Source organism: Eptatretus burgeri, chromosome 13 (genome assembly GCF_056783735.1).
Source record: "Eptatretus burgeri isolate ZD-2024b chromosome 13, Ebu_testis_v1, whole genome shotgun sequence".
Taxonomy (NCBI): domain Eukaryota; kingdom Metazoa; phylum Chordata; class Myxini; order Myxiniformes; family Myxinidae; genus Eptatretus; species Eptatretus burgeri.
The window spans coordinates 34193512-34213534 of NC_140973.1; the positions used below are offsets into that span (position 1 = coordinate 34193512).

The 20023-nt window shown below is 40.2% G+C and overlaps 1 protein-coding gene across 9 annotated transcripts in view; it reads left to right on the forward strand.

The window, feature by feature from the left end:
• Positions 1-20023, forward strand: part of LOC147014221 (neuronal cell adhesion molecule-like) — a 395545-nt gene that overhangs the window by 116218 nt on the left and 259304 nt on the right. For all 9 annotated transcript variants that reach the window (XM_085851995.1, XM_085851996.1, XM_085851991.1 and 6 more), the window contains exon 2: positions 16415-16617. In XM_085851995.1, coding sequence (XP_085708121.1) covers positions 16527-16617 — 91 coding nt within the window. In that variant the 5' untranslated portion in view covers positions 16415-16526. The remainder of the gene's footprint in view (positions 1-16414; positions 16618-20023) is intronic.

The window sequence follows — 20023 nt, forward strand, 5'->3', positions numbered from 1 at the left end:
CATTAGTATGCTTTTATAAACATGACAAGGAGCTGATAATCTAGGTCCCCCACCTTTTGGGTGGTATGAGGAAGAGATCTGTGGAATATGAAAGCTAAATCCTGAATGGTTTTTCAAATATCGTACACAAATACTGTATACATATATACAAATACATATATATGTATATATATATATTGTTGTGGGCCGGGCATCGGTGGCGAGAACGACCACGAGGTGGGGGAGGTTTGCGTCGTCTTCCACCAAACTCCCTGGAATTGTAGGCCGTCGCTCGGATAACTCTGCGAGCCGGCGGGTTGTCTAACCGACCGTGGACGCCAATATCTCAACCGCGTAGCGTAGGGTCTATTTGTCTATAACCAATTTACCTAATTAACGACGCGATTTTGACAACCGGGGAAACCACGCCCTCAGCACGTCTTACTCGAACCGGGTCACACTACCGACTGCGGTAGAGTTCCAACTACCGACTACCAACTCTGGTTCGGGTGCAGCCAAGCGGAAACTGCCAAAGCTGTGCCGGCTGGAATGAACGGATTATCGGGTATAAAACCCCACCTAAACTCAGATCCGAACCATGCTGGACCAATTCAAGAAGGGACGGAAACGAACTGGGAGCATTTCTAACAAGTTTTATTTGCAGTAAATGAAGACACAAAGCAAGGCTTAACGCGAATATGCAAGAAGTATTTGCAATGATCCAAAAACACTTATTCAATTCTACTTAAAGACGGGCCCTCACACAGACACACACACAAAATGAAAAGAAACCCAGAGTCTTTATTGGACCCTCGCAGCCGTGGAGAGAGAGAATTTGGGGGCCAGAGTTCGGTGGTGTACCTGACCGTCGGAGGAAGGGCATGCTCCGCGATGTGGCACCTGACAATGGTCACTGGTTTGGTCCCCAGTCGCACGTGTGGACTCGAGGTTCGTGGTGGAGCTCGGGTGGTGAATGGCCGGGGTCCACGGAGGGGGTCGGGGTCGCTCTTCCCTTCCTCGTGGAGAGCCAGCAGAGACATGTTTGCCGCCTCGATGCCCACAAAAAACTCTTCAAAAGAACTTTTGAAAGACTCTCCAAGACCTCAAAAAGACTACCCCCCCCCCCCAAGACCACAAAAAGACTCTCCAAGACCTCAAAAAGACCACCTGCCTCAGAGTGCTCGGAAATTTATGGACCTCCCTCAGCACGGAAGGTCCTTGGTGAACACACCTCGCTGTCCGCCACTGATTGGACAGGTCCTATGGCCCACCTTTCCGGGGTGGGGCCTTGGCCCCTGTCAAGAAACCCCAGCCACTCCTCCAGGTGGGCCCACACTCGACAAGTAACAATATCAACGCTACAACGGCCCCTGTCGGGAAACCCAGCCAGTCTTCCACGTGGGTTCATACTTGACGAGTAACAGTATCAATGTTGCACAGGCCGTCGTGCAAGAGTTACAAGGTTTGTGGAAGGAACGTTGGTGGAAGCGGCAAGGAACGGCTGCAAGACCCTGCCTTGGCAAGTCAGAGTGCTTGTAGACAGCGGGTGGGTAGTGGATCGTGATGAGGAATGGAATGGTTGTTGGTTGTTCGTTGGAGGGTTCGTTTGATGTAAAGATTTAATAACCTGACTAAAAAGAAATCGCAACACACGCCTTTGATTCTCCCACTAGATAAAAGGAAAGGGATCTGACTACACACATACTTAACGACATAACTGACTTTTGGGACATCTGTATGTTGAATGCAAATGGTTTCCAGATACGTAACTATATGTATATATATATATATATATATATATATATATATATATATATATATATATATATATATATATATATATATATATATATATATATATATATATATATATATGTTTATATTCAGCCTTGAGGTATGCACATTTGCTTCCAAGCTAATTAACTTCCTATCACAAATCCATAATTTTATGAAAGCTACAGCAGCTCGCCTACTCTTCGTGTAGGACGCCGTGTGATCTTTAATGTCCACCAACTAATGCTAGCAGATGGGATGTCAACTTTAATGTCCATCTGAGAGACGATGAATCACCCTGCTTGTGAAACGACAGGATATCAGTTTATAGCTCGGCCAAGATTCAAACCTCGGCTGGCCTGCTTAGTCGCGAGTATGCATACCTCCAAACTATACTGCCAGCCCCTCTTTTGTTTGTCATTTTTTACAGCCCTATAGTACCACCTAATGGACAATTTGGCGAAATAATGTTCTTTATTATTTCATAGATGCTTTTTCTTGTTATACTTGAGGGAAAAGTGAATTGAAACCATCATGCGTGGATCCTGCTTGTGTGTAACCACAAAGTGATAATATATCTAAGGTGATGCTTTTCAAGTTCACATCTAAGGTGGTCTCAAGTAAGCAACAACAGCAGTTTTCCCTTCATGGTGATTATTGAAGCAATTTGGGTTTTAACGTGAAATTTGCCGAGACATGCCTCATTATATGGAGTTGGTGTAGGTACTATATAATTCTATTTTAGGATGCTACTGTGGGGAATTTTGATCTTGTCATCTGTCAATGGCAGCTTGTTGCCTGGATCACTCTGATGGCAATTTTTTGAGGATCTTATCGCTGGAAAAGCATCTCGGCTTTTATGAACATAATGTTATCTCTCTGCTATAAATTAATTCTGCCCTCGGAAAAACACGAAGCTAATGACTGTTTATTGTTATGTGTAATGGGTATTATCTGATTACGTCCTGTTTTAGTCATTGTATAAGAAATTCCTTGTTATTTTTCGCTGTTCTTTTTTAAAATTTAATTTCTGGTTTTCCACCGTTTTTGTTCACGCAGCTTCAATATTTTCTTGAAGTTATTTATATCAGTAATAATCTATTATAACAATATGCTTGTTCGTGTATCCGTCAGTGTGTAACATTCCTTTCCACTCAATGATTGGACAACTGGCCTGACTCCACCCACAATTGTCCCCTGAAAAATCATACGGCCACCATATTGGTCCGCGGCGAAGCCAAAGACATCTTCAGAGCTCTCATATTCACAATCACCATGCCCTCCCTGTAAGTTTTGCCTTCAGTATAAAACGGCCAAAGCAACTGTTAAAATCTTCATCAGGTATCGAAGGGTTGGAGTCGATATGCATCATGGGTCTTGTTAAAGTGCAAATGGAATCCATTCGAGCAATATAACCACAATATATTTTATATGAACATCGGTAGTCGGCATATGTTTGTTCAAACCCGGGAGCAATCGAGGCAATCGGCACGCTTGAGGACTTGATGTCACATTTTATAGTGCACGAATGTTCTGCAGGTCCCTCCCTGCAAGTAATACTAATAGTGAGTTCTGTACAAGGAGCTTCAACACAGAAGAAGTCTATCAGGTTCATCAAAAGTCTGTGCTGTCTGTGCAATGGTTGCTGTGCAATGGACAAGTCTGTGAAATGGTTGCCGATCTATGGCTGTTTGTCCATGCTCTATCCTTTTTTAAATGCTGAGCATAGCCTGGTGTTAGCTCAGTGGTTAGGGTGGCTGGCTTGGAATCTTAGGGTCCTGAGTTCAAGCCCTGTTTCCATGGAATTAACACCAAGTGGGGTTGACTCAGCCTGTCATCCTTCTGATGCTGGCAAAATGAGTACCACCAGAGTACTGGTAGAGGGGCACAGTATCAGCAGCAGCACAGCTAAAATGATAGCTATTCAGCAGTCAAGTTTCCAGATGCAAGAAGAAGAAGAAGAAGAATGCTGAACATCAATCGGGGAAGCAGCATGCATCAAGAATAAATTTTTTAGTGTTTGCTATGACCCAGCCAGGGCTCAAACCCTCAATCTCCCAGACTCAGTGCAGTTGCTCTAACTATTCTTCCACCGAGTCTGTTGAGGTATTTTTATCTTGCCAAAACAAAGTTGTTGCAAGATATGTTAGTCAGCTTGTATGTTTTTTTTGTTGTTGTTTGTCTGTAATCACGTATAAAAAATTCTGCAGAGCACAGTTATCATCGGAAATTTTTGTGACTTCGCAGATCAGAGGCCTATAGAGGTCCCTTTCAGCGCACAAAATTTTGAAGGTCAAGGTCAAAGGTCAAGGTCACTTTGTCGCAAATCAGGGGAGTCGACGAAACCCTTGTTTTTTGAGTAATTTTGATCGAATCGTCTTCAAACTTCATGGGAATATAGTTCTTGGTCTGACGCTCAGCTGATTAATTTTTGGTGGCGATTGGCCTTGACTTTCATGGTTAGCGCCTGAGGTCAAACATATTTGACCCCAAGGTCAAATTTTCAAGTTTTAGGAACCATATCGTGTAGTACCTCAAATTGAACACCTCGATGAGTGCTTTCTAGGTATGTCAAGCTTGAGACATTATGACGTCATTTGGTGACGTTATGAGGGAAAAGCATATTTTTCATGGTTACTCTGTAGAACGATTCTCATCGGAATCTCTCGTAGGCAGATATTCCTCAAGGAGTCGCTCCTGGTGGATAGCAGCTCTGTTCACCTCAGTGTGACCTTAAAGAAGTCACACGTGGTCACTTTTTTGGCAAGATACGGGTCACCCTGCGGGTGACATTGGTTTATTTTTTTTGTCTTTTAAACTGATCACCATGCATGCCTGTAACTGACAAAGGCATTATTTTCAATGGGAAAGCAGAATAGCATGGCAATAATGTGCACACTGCTGAGTTGTTTTCCATCAAAGGAAGGAAAGCTGTTTCGGTGGCATTGTGGTGGGTGTATACTCTAAGTCTGCATGGCCACCGTTTTGGTTTTTACCCTGACCATCATATCAAAGATTTAAAAATGTACAACTATGTGGATTGCTTATATCCCACAATGTTATTTACAAGAGTAAGCATTTGGGCCTGTACCTTGGTGCAGAGCTGGCCACCTTGCCTCATTAAGATTCTTCATTATTGCGATTGTGGTGGTTTCGTAAGGCTTCAAAAAAGAGGAAATCATCTTGGTAATCACTGCATTTACTACTCACCATAAAACGATGTTGTATTTGTGATTGAGATAATTTCGAAGTAGTTTCTGATTTGTTTTGCTGTTTTAAGGATCATTCATTTCGTCATGTCACAAGCCCCAGGGTCAGGATGTAATTAATTCTGCCCTCGGTAAAACACGAAGCTAATGACTGTTTATTGTTATGTGTAATGTGGGTATTATCTGGTTACTCCTGTTTTAGTCATTGTATAAGAAATGCCTTGTTATTTTTCGCTGTTCTTTTTTTTAATTTAATTTCTGGTTTTCCACCGTTTTTATTCACGCAGCTTCAATATTTTCTTGAAGTTATTTTTGAGAAATATGATTGAGAAATTTGTACAAAAAGAATATCAGATCATCTCTTTTCTGTTTTTATCCAACATGCATCATTCCCATTTATTTCTTCTTGGTGAAGACAAAAACGACAATTTATCAAGCCAAAGAGAAATTCATTTCTTCAAGTTGTTGGGCACACAATGGAAAATTGAGAAAATTACAATTGAGAAAAGGAATAGACATGTAATGAGAGGGAGAAACTATGGTAGGATGGTGTGGGAGGATTGCTGAGAGAAGTGAAGGACGAGATTGAAATAGTGGGAGGGGGTGGGGGGGGGATAGAACATGCAAGGAAGGGAATGAGGAATGGAATGAGGATGGATGTATTCAAAATTTCACCACATGAGTCCACAGTACTTAATAAATAGATGACCCTTATCCACATCAATAACAAAATGAATGAGTAGCTCATACACCTTCTTCAGAAAATTGGCTATAAATTTACGTAAATATTTATTTTTGAAGCAAAGTTATTCGATGAAGAGTGATAATGGAAGTCTGTGGCCTGGTTAAAAAAAGATAAACTGACACTGACAAAAATAGCACGAGTATCTTGTAGAAATAAATCAGACCATGCCTTTAAGTAAAATAATTATGATTATAGTGGTTAAGCACTTGCTTCTACAAACATTGAGGGTGGATTCCAGCAAATGAGTAATTACTGAAAGTCCCTTTGTGTGCAGACTTCTTTTTTTATTGGCTTGCTGGTTGCAGCATTGATTGGTGGCTCCACATACCCTTGAGCTGTCAAATCTGGGTTTGATTCCCTGTCATGACTATAAACCGTCAGATTAGTGCTTTGCTTACAAGGCCATACATCATGAATGTGTGCACCATCCCTCAGATGGACGGTAAGCTGGATGTTTCATCTGCTAGCAATAGTTGGCGGAGGTTAAATTTTTTATGAACAGTACATTAGTTATCGCTGGTACCCTCAACAAATCACAAATTCCAACCCCGAATATCACTGTGAAGGCAAAGGTAAACCACGCAGTTTGGTTGCACTGAACCTACTGTGCCTTAGGACAGAGCATGGCAGAGAGATATTAAACAGACACCAGTCATTAAAATTAGGCCACAACGAGATCTGCACAGCAGAGGATAATTCATTAATTCGCTAATCACATTAAATAGGCCTCTGGTGAAAGTCATGACAAAATCGATGTGACTTCATTTGATAAAGCAAAGTTTACTGCAAGATAAAATTTATATCAAGCCTGAAAAAGGTTGTCTTTCTGCCATTCTCGTGGCTTTCTTTCAATATAATTTGTCCATTGAAACACTACTCCGTATGTAGTATACAATGTACATTATGTTTGAGTAAAAATACAATGGTTGCATGATAAGAAGGCTAAAAAGAGCTGTCACACAAATCACATACACACAAATACAGAAGGAGACATGAGATAACACCGCACTAGACCAGACAAACACAGCTATTGACCTTGGTGGAAGTAACACGACTTTTTGGGGCACTGTAGGTACCCGTGACCCCATCTCGTGATGTCACTTTTGTATCTGCAGTCAGTAGTGCAATTCATGAGACATCTCCCCTCCCCTCTTCCCCTCTTTCACCCATACATGGGATGCTAACCCGTGGGGTTTGCCCTCGTTCTATCCTCAAATTGCTGAGTGTGAAGCGAGAAAGCAGCATGCACCATTATGTACATCTTTGATTTCCAAATCGATATCGATGACCTCCCTCATTCGGAGTGGATGCTCCAACCAAAATGCTATTCAATCTGAATAAAGTCTTGTTAATTTGCCTGTAAATTTGTACAAAAAGAATATCAGATCATCTCTTTTCTGTTTTTATCCAACATGCATCATTCCCATTTATTTCTTCTTGGTGAAGACAAAAACGACAATTTATCAAGCCAAAGAGAAATTCACTTCTTCAAGTTGTTGGGCACACAATGGAAAATTTATGAATTTAATTTGGTAAATTGTTGGAGATGAGATTATAGCTCCATCAAAAATATCCTGAATAATGATGATCGAGCTGCTTCCTATGGGTCTTGAATTTATTTGCTAATGGCCTAGAGTGCATACACATGGGGCATTCTAAATGTTCTACGAATGAAATATTTGTAATTGTACAACACATGCAGTGTGTGTGTGTGTGTGTGTGTGTGTGTGTGTGTGTGTGTGTGTGTGTGTGTGTGTGTGTGTGTGTGTGTTGTGAGGACCAGAAATGAAAAAATGAGGTGTGTGTTGTTGGTTGTTAGCTTTATATGCAGGTTTCAGAAGGTGTAATCAGAGCCCACCCAGGTCTCGAAGTATCCACCTTTGTGTGAGTGTGTAAACGTATATGTGCATGCAAGTTGCTGTTGTTGACTGCTATCTCCACACGTGGGTGAGTTTTAGGTTTTTGGAGATGGAACGGAGACCTACCAGGTCTCAAAGTACCCACTTCCGTGTGTGTGTGTGTGTGTGTGTGTGTGTGTGTGTGTGTGTGTGTGTGTGTGTGTGTGTGTGTGTGTGTGTGTGTGTGTGTGTGTGTGTGTGTGTGTGTGTGTGTGTGTGTGTGTGTGCGCGCGTGTGTAATATTTTGCTGAGTCTTGGCCTTTGTGAGTCTTTTTCATAAATACCACATTTTTGACTGCCCTCATACCACAAGTGACATCGTGTATCCTTTGCAATGAAAAAAAATGGTGGAGAGGTCATAATGCTGAAACAATATGTAATTATCAATTATGCTAATCGTTTTGGTTAAAAAAAACTATGTTAATGCATTATCGAATATATAACGAAGACCGTGTGTTTGTTTGTTCATTTATTCCTTCGCACCCTGCAGGAATCGGTGTAAACAAATTTTGCATGGCCTAATCCTTCAGCCAGGGGAAGGTCAAGGGCTATGTTTGGATAAAAAAAAATTAAATCAGATACTTGGACTTCAGGCCTTGATCTCATCTTGTGCTTATTCACTGCCTGCATTTTTTTCCCAGGAGCGATCGAGTCGTATGTATTGTGAAGATCGTATGTTGAGGTTGTAGTGATTTGTTGTCAGCAACATAAATTTAATTATCATAGTATTTACACGTGTGCCTGTTATTAATAAGATTGCTTTCCACAGGTTTATTATAACACTTGTGTGTTTTAATAGGCCTCGAGTGAGTATGTCGCATATACACTGCCTGGGATTTTCCTGGGAGCGATCGAGTAATATGTTTTGTGATGATCGTTGGTTGAGTTTGTCGTGATTTGTTGTATTTAAAAAATAAAATTAAGTAAATGAAGGGAAAGCAGTCCAAGCACATTTTGCAACATTCCCCAATTTGTCATGCAGGAAATATTTAATAAATATATCAATGAATTTCCCCAGGCAACGCTGGGTACTTCAGGAGTTACCTCATAAACCTTTCTCTTTCATAAACCTCAATCATGTATTTTAAGAAATGCCTGTGACCTGTCAGTGATGTGCGATCAACAGGCTTTGAGCTTCATTTTGGTCAGAGAGATTCTAATAACTATGAGAGATTTAGCTTCCAGGAAATATCATATACACACACACACACACACACACACACACACACACACACACACACACACACACACACACACACACACACACACACACACACACACACACACACACACACACACACACACACACACACACACGCTATTTGGGTTTTGTAAGACCCAAATTAGATGTCCAAGGACACATTGCCACATAGGCCAGAAGCATTACGGGAACGCCCCACCACTGGGTAGTGATATGATCTTAGAAATGTTTTTTTCTCTCACTTTTGGGAGAGTTTGGGGGGGGGGGTGGGGAGAGGTGAGAAAGTGATGACTCGCCAACAAGTGATGAAACTAATCTGGTGGCTGAGGGAGATATGTACCATTGAGATTCTCAATCATGTATGTGCTACTTGTAGCTGAAGAGGAACCCGGTAGGGTTTGAATCTGCAAGATTGACTTGCATTGTGTAGCTTTCCTTGGTTGCTTTATGCAGCTTTTTTGGCTGGAAAAGCATGGGGTTAATTTACACACACACTGGGGTGCGATCCTGGAGGGGAGAGCAGTACTCCACTGAGCTATTGGTATCCTGATTTACTCTCAAAATTGGAACATTATTATAATTTTCTTTACATGAGTAAAAGTGAAATCAATCATTTTATATCCAGGTTATTTTCAGGTTGATATGTATAATAACGTGTAAATTCTTTGTCTATAATTGCACATGGATCAGTGATAATATACGTGTGAAATGAATGTGATGTCTGTCAGAGGGTCTCTCACCCTGCAACCGCATTCTTCCCTCCCCATTTCAATTTTTTTTATAGTAATAATAAAAAACAAAATTTTAGTTTGAATATTAATTTTATTTGCGTATATCACATCTTCCACTTCGCCCAGTGAAATTAAGTCCATAGCCTGGTGGATTTATTTAATATTGTGTTGTAGCACATGTATGATGGGCCAAATGGCCTCCTTCTGCATCAAAGTTCCTCATGAAACAATCTGTTTTAAGATGACTCATGTATTGATGATCCGTTTGAGATTGTTGGATGTGGATGATCTTCATGTGCAATGGTGCAAACAAATTTTCCATTTCTGAAGATCTGTACATATTGTTAATCCAATTGTGGACGTGTTTAGGTTTTGTCTCCAGATGCCCTTCCATCTCGTTGTGCTTTTGTGCTGATGAGGCCGTCCTTTTTAACACCACACTAATTGCAAGGAAAATAAAGTGTCCTGCAAGTTTTGGGAAGACAATTAGCACCTTTGTGACTGCTCTCAATGACAAGTGAAAGAGTCCAAATTAACTTTGGAACACGGCGTATTAACCTGAACGATATGCAAGCCAGTTTACATTTTCTGTGAAGTGGAAGCTTTCTTTCAATGCATCTATTTATCCCACAGAGATATTCTTTGATGGTAATTTATTTACTTTTGGATTTATTGCTGTTGTTTTTTTTTTCTTCTTTTTTTTTTGTTTTTCAGTGGCTACAGATATCTGAAATTTTATTGTTGGCTGATGGTACTTACACTATGATAAACTGCTTTCCATAACCTCAACGACTGTGGGGAAAAATGACATCATCAAAATCTAACCAGAGTGCCGATAAGTGTACCATGAGAGCCTATAAAGTCATCCATGATTTAAATTTACTCAAGTCTGAACATGTGTTATCCTGTTAACAATGTTATTTTTGTTTCCACACGTGTAGGAAACAAATAGCATCATTAATTTAGGTCAAAAACTGGGGTCAAGGCCCCATTTGCTATACCCAATGGGTTGATGTAATAGTTGTTGGAGGGAAAAGTGGAGAATAAGACATCACATTTGGAAGGAACCGCATATCACTTCATTGTGATGAAGTAATGTATTTTTTGTCACTGCAGCAGTGAAAAGTGCACAGTCTAATCCGGCTTAAGGCCTGAGCCTTCACATAGCTGGAGCACACACACATCCACATTGACCATGTGGTCGATAGAGTAAAGACTGCAGGAAATTTGGAGAAAAATAATAAAATTTAACAAAAAGACCAATGCAAGAACAAAACACATTTTGGTCAAAGTAATTATGCCTAGTTTGTTTAAAGTCAAATTGGGTGACCGACCGTACATGCTTCCGAGTTTATTTCCTTCTCTATAGCCTCCTTGTGTCCACCAAATCCTGCTGTTTCCTCCAGTCTTTTGATCAGGCAGCTCACGAGCATTAGGCATCATTCTCTGCAGCCATCTATGATCCTCTTCTTTTTTGGTTACCCTTGTTTTCTGAAGGTCTGCCTTCCCTACCAAGCCCTTCCCATATATATATATATATATATATATATATATATATATATATATATATATATATATATATATATATATATATATATATATATATATATATATATATATATATATTAGCAGATACCCATCTACAATGTGGATGGGGGACAGGATGGATCACAGTACTCGGTTACAGTAGTTTCTGTGGATGTTTTGCGTCGCATTCAACAGCTCAGTTCATAATGCTGGCGTGTCTGGGTGCCCATGGTAGCGTTTGAGACCGGTCGCTTTAGAGTGTTGGCCTTGACACATCGTGCCGGATGAGTAACACGAACGATTTGACATATTCATCGTTTCTATATTACCTCCATCAACAGATTAACAACATGGCAGGATAAAAGTCGTAAATGCTGAGTTGAACAAACGTCCTGAACTCATGGACTTGGTTAAGTAAAGCACGTCGTCTGGGACCTCGCCGTCGGTTTGCTGCCGAAAGCTGCTGATTGTGAAGTCATCGATTCCCTCTTTCAAAATTCTATCTATATTCGATTTTTTGAGTCCGCTATCACCTGCGCAAGTACATGGAACACATAAAGTGAAGATTTCGGAAGTATGAACAGAATATGTTTGGAGAAAAGTGTGTTAGATGTTCCAGGCTTACGCCCATTTTATTATGATTATGATTATATCATGATGATGACACAAAAGCATACCTATCGCCTATAATTTAAAACACCTCACTGCAATGGAATATGTGGGGACAGGAATACTGAACTGTAAATGGTGGAGACTTGTAATACCCTCCCCCACCTGGAGGTGGCGCTACACGATGCACATTTACCAAGAGAATTATGATTATATTAATATTATGATTATGATATTCCATTTTTTGAATCCGTTATCGCCTGCGTAAATACATGGAACACATAATATGAAGATTTTGGAAGTATGAACAGAATATGTTCGGAGAAAAGTGTGTTAGAAGTTCCAGGCTTACGCCCATTACGCAGGGATATGATATGATGATACATATACTGTATATATATATATATATATATATATATATATATATATATATATATATATATATATATATATGACCGGGCGTAGTGGCGTGCGCCTGTAATCCGGCTACTCTGAGGCTTGGGTTGGAGGATTGCTTGAGGACGGACGCTCTGCGCTGGGCCACGCTATGAGAGGGTGTAGGGCAGCCCGGAATCATGGCGAAACCCAGTCCTTATCCCTGTGTCGTAAGACGCGACCAGGGTTGCGTCAGGAAGGGCATCCAGCGTAAAACCTGTGCCAAATCAGTATGCTGATCATAACGGGTGATCCGCTGTGGCGACTCCTAACGAGAGCAGCCGAAAGAAGAAGAACATACTGTGTGTGTGTGTGTGTGTGTGTGTGTGTGTGTGTGTGTGTGTGTGTGTGTGTGTGTGTGTGTGTGTGTGTGTGTGTGTGTGTGTGTGTGTGTGTGTGTGTGTGTGTGTGTGTGTGTGTGTGTGTGTGTGTGTGTGTGTGTGTGTGTATATATATATATATTTTTTTTTTATTGCATGAGATGTCATGATATTCATATTACATTTCTATCTGATCTTTTCATCAAAGGAGATTTTGTTAGGTTTATCTCTAACTCTCTTTTATTTGTGGCAATGCAACATTGTTAATCCTCCCCAGAAAGGTAAGTTAACCTGCACCTAAATAGAAACTAATTGATTGATATATTGCTGTAAATTCATAAAGTCAGTGTATCTAGAAAAAATGGTTTAGTATCGTCGTTGTCGTCATCATCATGTACCAAGCCCTGTGCAGAGCGTTGATGCTGCCAAAGCAGTTACTCTGCTTCAATACTGGTCGGGTCACCACTCTTACTCAGGAAGTCAGGGCAGGAATTTGGAATTTGTTAAGGGTTCTGACAATAGCTCAGCGACTCTTCACGAAGGACACCGTGCGATCTTTATCATCCACTAACTAACGCCAGTAAATGGAACGTCCATCTGATGGACTGCACATCCATTCATGAATCACCCTTCCTGCTAAACATAAGTATGAGAGTTTATAGCTGGATCGGAATTCAAACCCAGGCTGGACAGTTAGAGGTGAGTGTGCGTACCTCTACAGTGGGCCATCCCTTAGTAAATTCGCTTGTGTAAAGTTATTTGTGAATTCTCCCCATAGGAAAGCAGTTCATTTGGTTAATATATTTTGTTTTCCTTATGAATATCATCATTTGTTAAAATAATGAGCCTCCCCCCCCCACACCCCATGCATTGTGGGAAACAGGGTCTTGCAACCGCTTCTGTGTCTGTCTGTCTGTCTGTCTGTCCAGGCCATAGCCATTTGAGCTTTTGTCATCAATTTTTCAACAAACCTTTATTATGAGAATATGGAGAAAATGATTGAAAATTGGGTCGAAATGTGAAAGGGCAAAGTCATAGTGACTATGAATACCCCTTATTAACCCTGCCACAAAGTGTTAAGCACAAGTTACCCTGTGTTTTTTAAAATCACTTCCACATTTCTTTATTTATTTACCATTGAGCTTCAGTGTGTCTATCCAGGCCTTAACATTTTTACCAATTCAGCTTTTGTCATCAAATCTTCAACAAACCTTTATTAAGAGAATATGGAGAATACGAATTCATAAAATGTACAATTTTTTTTTAACTGTCATTTTCATCAAGTTTAGTTTGAGTACAAAGCGAAAGCAGATGGCCTTTGTATTTTGAGATGCTTTCTAGTTTGCTTTGGATTTACATTTTTTTTTCAGGAAGAGGTTGTAATGGCAATAAGTTGGTATTGACGAGACAAGTTGCTTTGCCTGTAATGCTGATGCATGTATGTTGAAGGACCAGCTGTTGTCTCGACCCCTCAATTGATCAAAAAAGATTGTCAGCCGAACCATCGGCCAGGTCACAATTAGAGCACAATTGTACACCCGTGGCCTCCCCATTTGTGGCTCTTCAGCAGGGGTGGTGGAACACACCGCAGAGTGAACGATGGATGGGAAAGGGGTAATTGGACTCCGATGACATTTCGCAGCCAATTTGCTCAACGCGATGCCTTTATACTCACTTAAAAAAGTAATCTCACCTCCATCTCACCCCATATTCAATCAAAAATTCATGTAATGATTGCCACTTTTAAAGCTAATTTATATCCTGACATTGAATGTGGCTTTTAAGCCACAAAATGATTTTTTTATATACAAGTCATGGTAAAACTTTTAAAATACCAATCCTTTTGCTGATTGGGGTTAAATACGTGGCCCAAACTATTCACTATTAGACCAAGCATCACCTGAAATTTTGTGAAATTTTGTAACGAAAGAATTACACATTCCTTTTTAGAAATACTGCACTCTAAAAGAGTTCTCCACTGTGACAGCATAATTGTTGTGACAGAAACGATATGACATTTCCTCAGGAAAAAGGGATGTGAGAAAGAAAAGGAAGTGGGAATTAGACTTGTGGAAAAGGAGGGAGGGGTATAAAAGAGATTGCTATAGTACTGGGAAATTTGAGCAAGCAGTTGGGTGAATGTGCAGGGATGGGGAGCAGGAGGGGTGGTGGGGGTGGGGGGGATCAAAATTCAACTTGCTTTCTCAGTTCAATATGTAGATGGCTCTGAAGCCTAATTTTCATTTTGTTGACAACACTAGCAGTAAGAGGTTTACAATATAATAATTTAAGGAACTGCTTCGGCAATTAAAAAGTTAAAACATTGAAATATTTCTTTTGAAAACTCCCATTAGGCACAATATAGTTTGATATGGTGGTGGTCGTATGGCAGCCTAGCTGCCAGGGTAGTTATCATTTCTTGAAGCGTGACTGTGTCGCTGATGCAGTGCCCCTCTACCAGTACACACACTGGAACTGGTACTCATTTCGCCGACCTCAGAAGGATGGCAGGCTGAGTCAACCCCCTAGTGTATTAATTCAGCAGCTGACAGGGTTTGAACTCAGGACCCTAGGATTCCAAGCCACCACCCTAACCACTGAGCCAACACCAGGCTTATTAAGTTTGACATGATGGTACAGAGGTAATGCATTCACCTTTGAGCTGGCTAGTCTGGGTTTGATTCATAACTTGAGCATATATTGTTTGATTTATGCTTTATAGACACGGTATTGCATCAAAAAGTGTGATGTTCCTTGCACAGACTTCTGCATCGGTGGTGATGAACATTACAGATCTCAAGGTGTCCTTCATGTAGTGTCGGCAAGTTATCACCGCCCCCTGAGCAAATTATCCCCCCCCAACCCTAAACCCTAACAAATCCCGGCCAAAGTTTAGGCCAGGCCAGCTGGTTCCTGAAAATCCCTGATAAAAAAATCGAAATTCCTTTTACTATTTTATGAGCCACCAATGCAGTAGTCTGGGACATGGCATAAGGAGAATGATAAGAATTAGGTCCAAAAGGAACAATAACGCATTTTATGGACATAGCCATCTTTCTTTCACAGTCTCTGTGATTTGTCAAGCTGCCATGTTTTATAGTGTTTTGTTGGTACCATGTCTGACTTTTAACCTCCTTTCCCTTTGTGACCTTTGTAAATTACTTCTTAACTGTTGCTCCTTTCATGGCCAGAATTATCTGTGGGAAATTCATAACCGTGATACTTCATCAAAGGAAGCAAAGCAGTTCAAAGTGTCTCCCAATAATTAATAGTCTGATGGGTCATTAGGCCGGTGTGTCAACCATCTGTAGCCTACATAGAGGACACTTGGTTTTATTGTCCATCATCATTTTGACTTCACAGGAACCATCTAGCACATTTTGCATTGATGATCTATATCTCAACATCAGATTTGATGTACCATACTCTTTTACAGAGCGTTCGTGCTGCCAAAGCAGTTTCTTTGCTAATGTTATCCTGGGTGGTTTGCCATTTCCTTCCCAGCATTGTTTGTTCATGCTCAATCCTTTTCAATGCTGAGCTTCAAGGAAGGAAGAAGCATGTACCTTTTTTTTTTTAGTCTTTGATATGACAGTTGGCATTTGAACCACCAACTTCCCAGACTCAGAGCTGAAGCTTTAACGATTACGCCACCGAGTCCGGTCAACATCAGATATTGCTCCATATTTCCCTTACCTAAAGCAAGCCAACACTGTATTGCTCAAATATAATGAAAGAAAGTATTGGATTCGAAGCAAACTATTGAAACAACCATTGGAATATTTAACATGGGTTTGAATTTTTTTTCCTGCAAATCCAGTAAACAGCATCCCCTTTGTGGAGTTTGACTCGTAGAGGCACAAAGTGGGCAGCAAAACGAATGCCCGAAAGCGCTGATGTTTTTTTTTCTTCCAATCGTGTCTCACGCATTCATATGAAAACTGTCTAAATATCCATGATTGAACTTCCTCATTTTTCTATTTTCAGGCTGCGTGTTCTAACTCGAGCCTGGAAACATCGAGTAACTCGGTATTGAGACAGAGTGCTACTTGTGGCTGATTCCCACCTCCCTCGGCTTTCCCTGAGCACCTGCTTCGCCATGTTGTTATGGCAATGGGACTTGCTGTTAATATGGCCTTTACTGTGGCAGGCCAGCATTGCCACTGACTCAATAGAAATTCCTCCGGAATGTGAGTATAAACTCTTCATGAAGTTGAGCCTAGCTCGTGGCTCGTTGTATGCTTCAATATTCCATATAAGTGACGAGTTATTCACAAGCTTTGTAATATACACATCATTAATCAGATATAATGTATAAACACCAAAATCAGGTTTAATATATACTGATCAATACCTAGCCTTGACATGTATATCATCTATTTCACCATAACCCATGGTATTTTATAAAATTATATGCACTAAACGTTCTTTCTAGAAATGCTTCTTACATATTTTGAATAAATAATAAAGAAAAATATATCATAAAAATACAGCCATTACTTTCTTTCATTGTTGTCAAAAAAAAAATCACTGCTGTTCTTAAAGATTATTTTTGGGTTATAAATATATTTATTAACTGTCATTTCTAAAGCAAAGCAAATTTTATGCACGTAATCAAAATTTCCTGGGTAAAAATTCCTAATGCCACAGTTTACTTTCTTGTTACATTCCAAAGCACAAACTCGTAGTGTATAGTATGAGAAGAAGGGAAAGCTAATATTTAAAAAGGCTGGTGTCGATCTGCGTCAGAGGACAGGTAGAACAATGTATGGAATCAACAGTATGAAAACCATTCTTATGCATAATTGGCTTTAACCTTTTTTTGTTAAAAAATGCAAATATCAGATATAAGTATAATACAATTTTTAGGTCTGATATGATACATTATATATAAATATTTTTTCACTTTACATCATTACATGAAAGAAAAAATAACTGTCATGAAGCAGTAAATGCAACCTCAATAAGTGTCCAACATACTTTCTCCAGCCTGGTGGAGTCACACTTTGTGGAAAATAAACTGCTAATGTATAATAAGCCTCATCCATGAAGGAGACGCTTTTGGTGTGTGTGTGTGTGTGTGTGTGTGTGTGTGTGTGTGTGTGTGTGTGTGTGTGTGTGTGTGTGTGTGTGTGTGTGTGTGTGTGTGTGTGTGTGTGTGTCAGTTCTTATTTCCATACGTGGGTTTTAGAAGGGGGAACAGAGCTCTCCCATGTCTCAAAGTATCCACCTCTGTTAGTGTGGGGGTAACATGTATAAGATGCATGCATACAATATACAACAATAAAACGTGTCACGTATCATATGTGTGGGTAGATTACAAAACGTGTCATGTATAATATATGTGTTTGCATAATATACAGTATAATATGTCACATATAATGTGTGTATATAATATACAGTAGAATATATCACGTTTAATGTGTGTATATAATATACAGTATAATATGTCATGTGTAATGTGTGTATGTAATATACAGTAAAATAAGTCGGGTATAATTAGTGTGTATATAATATACACTATATGTCATGTATAAAATATACCGTATAATATGTCATGGATAATATGTGTGTAGATAATATGCAGTATAATGTCACATATAATATGTCTGCATTGTCAGACCAAGCTTGGTGTTAGCTTAGTAGTTAAGAGTGTCTGGCTTATGATCTTAGGATCCTGAGTTTAAGCCCTGTCGGCTGCTGAATTAACACCAGGTGGGGTTGATTCAGCCTATCGTCCTTTTGAAGATGGTGAAATAAGTACCAGTGTATGGTAGAGGGGTACAGCATCAGTGGCAGAGCTGCACTTCCAAGAAATGAGAGCTACCCTGGCAACCAAGCTGCCATATGCAAGAACAGAACTGTTGGACCCTGCTATTGGTGGACCCTGTGTATTCATGGGTCATGAAGTGTGACTTGCTTTGCATATTTGCAGTTTTTTTTTTTTTTACATTCCAGGACTGGTCTTATATAACCACCTGCAAAATAGGAAATCAGCCAACATCACAGCATTACATAAAAAGATGCAAAAAAGGATCCCATTAACTACAACCCAATTCGCTTACTGTACTTCCAATCATCAGCAAGGTCATGGAATCCATCATCACAGTTGACATAAAATCATTGCTTTTCTCCAACAGCCTCATCTCAGGTCATCAATTCGGATTCAGACCTGGTCACTCTACCTTGGACATGCTGCTTCGACTCTCCCAACAATGGATGGAGGCCCTCAATATCAGACATGAGATCAGGGCCGTCTCTCTGGTCATATCTCAAGCTTTTGATACAGTTTGGCACTGCCTTGCTCTCCAAACTGTCTGCTTATGGAGTCCAAGGCCAACTCCACTCTTAGATTGCTGACTTCCTCCCCTCTTTTAGCCAACATGTGGCTCTCGATGGAACCCTTTCATCTCCTCTCCCTGTCAACACTGAAGTACCACAAGGCAGTGTTCTAGTCTCCATATTATTCCTCATCTTCATCAATGATCTCACTGAGTGGAAAATCCTCTTGATCTCCTTGCTGATGACTCCACTCTCTGCTGTGACATCTCTCATCCTTCTAACATACAGGGAGCAGCCTCTTCCCTCTCTTCAGACCTTGACAAAATCACAAACTGGTCAAATACAATTTTGCTTATGCATCTATATTGTCCACCCTTTGCATTTTCCCTTACTCCTCATCATTACCTGCATCCCTTGTTTGTCCATCTTGAATACTTTCTCCCTCCACCCTGCTGTTGTTGTTTCCGCTTCTCCTTTCTGTTCCCTTTGTTATGTTGTGTCCTGATTTGTTTTGTATAATCACTCTTCCATGAGCCTAGATCATGTAAAAATAAAAAAATAAAATAAAATTCCAACAGGGAACAAACAATAAATGGATGTGGAAAAATTATAGTCCGAGCTGCCTGTTTACAAGAGGGTCTTCCTCCTGTGTGGGGACAGTTCCATGTCTGCTATTAATCACCACAGGTGCAAAGTAATGCAATTATAAATGAACAGGGAACAAACATAATAAATATATGTGGAAAAATTACAGGCCCAGACCTGGGGTCAAACCCAGGTCCCCTGGACTGGCAAACCATACCAGGGCTCTGTATACCAGTGCTCTGCCATCTGTGCTATCCGGGTGATCCACTGGCTGAGCATGAAATTCCTCCACATGGAAATCTCGTGAGCAGGCCCTCACTACTCCAATGGTTGGCAGTGAGTACACTGGAAGCAGCGAGGGGAAAGAGAATGGCATTTCTACCTGTGGAGGAATTGTGTGCACAGCTTGTGGGTCACCCAGATAGCTCAGGTGGCAGGATGCTGGTATGGGTGGCAGAATGTTGGTGTGGTTTGCCAGAGGATCTGGCTTCCATCCCTGGTCTGTGCTTGTAATTTCTCCACACACGCACATATGTATATATATAAATATTTTTTTATTTTATTTTATTTATACATATATATATAAATATTTTTTATTATATTTTATTTATACATATATATATATTAAACAATGCCCCGACATTCGCAACATTTTCCAGGAACATATCCCACACGAATAGAGAGCTCCAACAGTATATGATATGTCACGTATAATATGTGTGTGTTTTT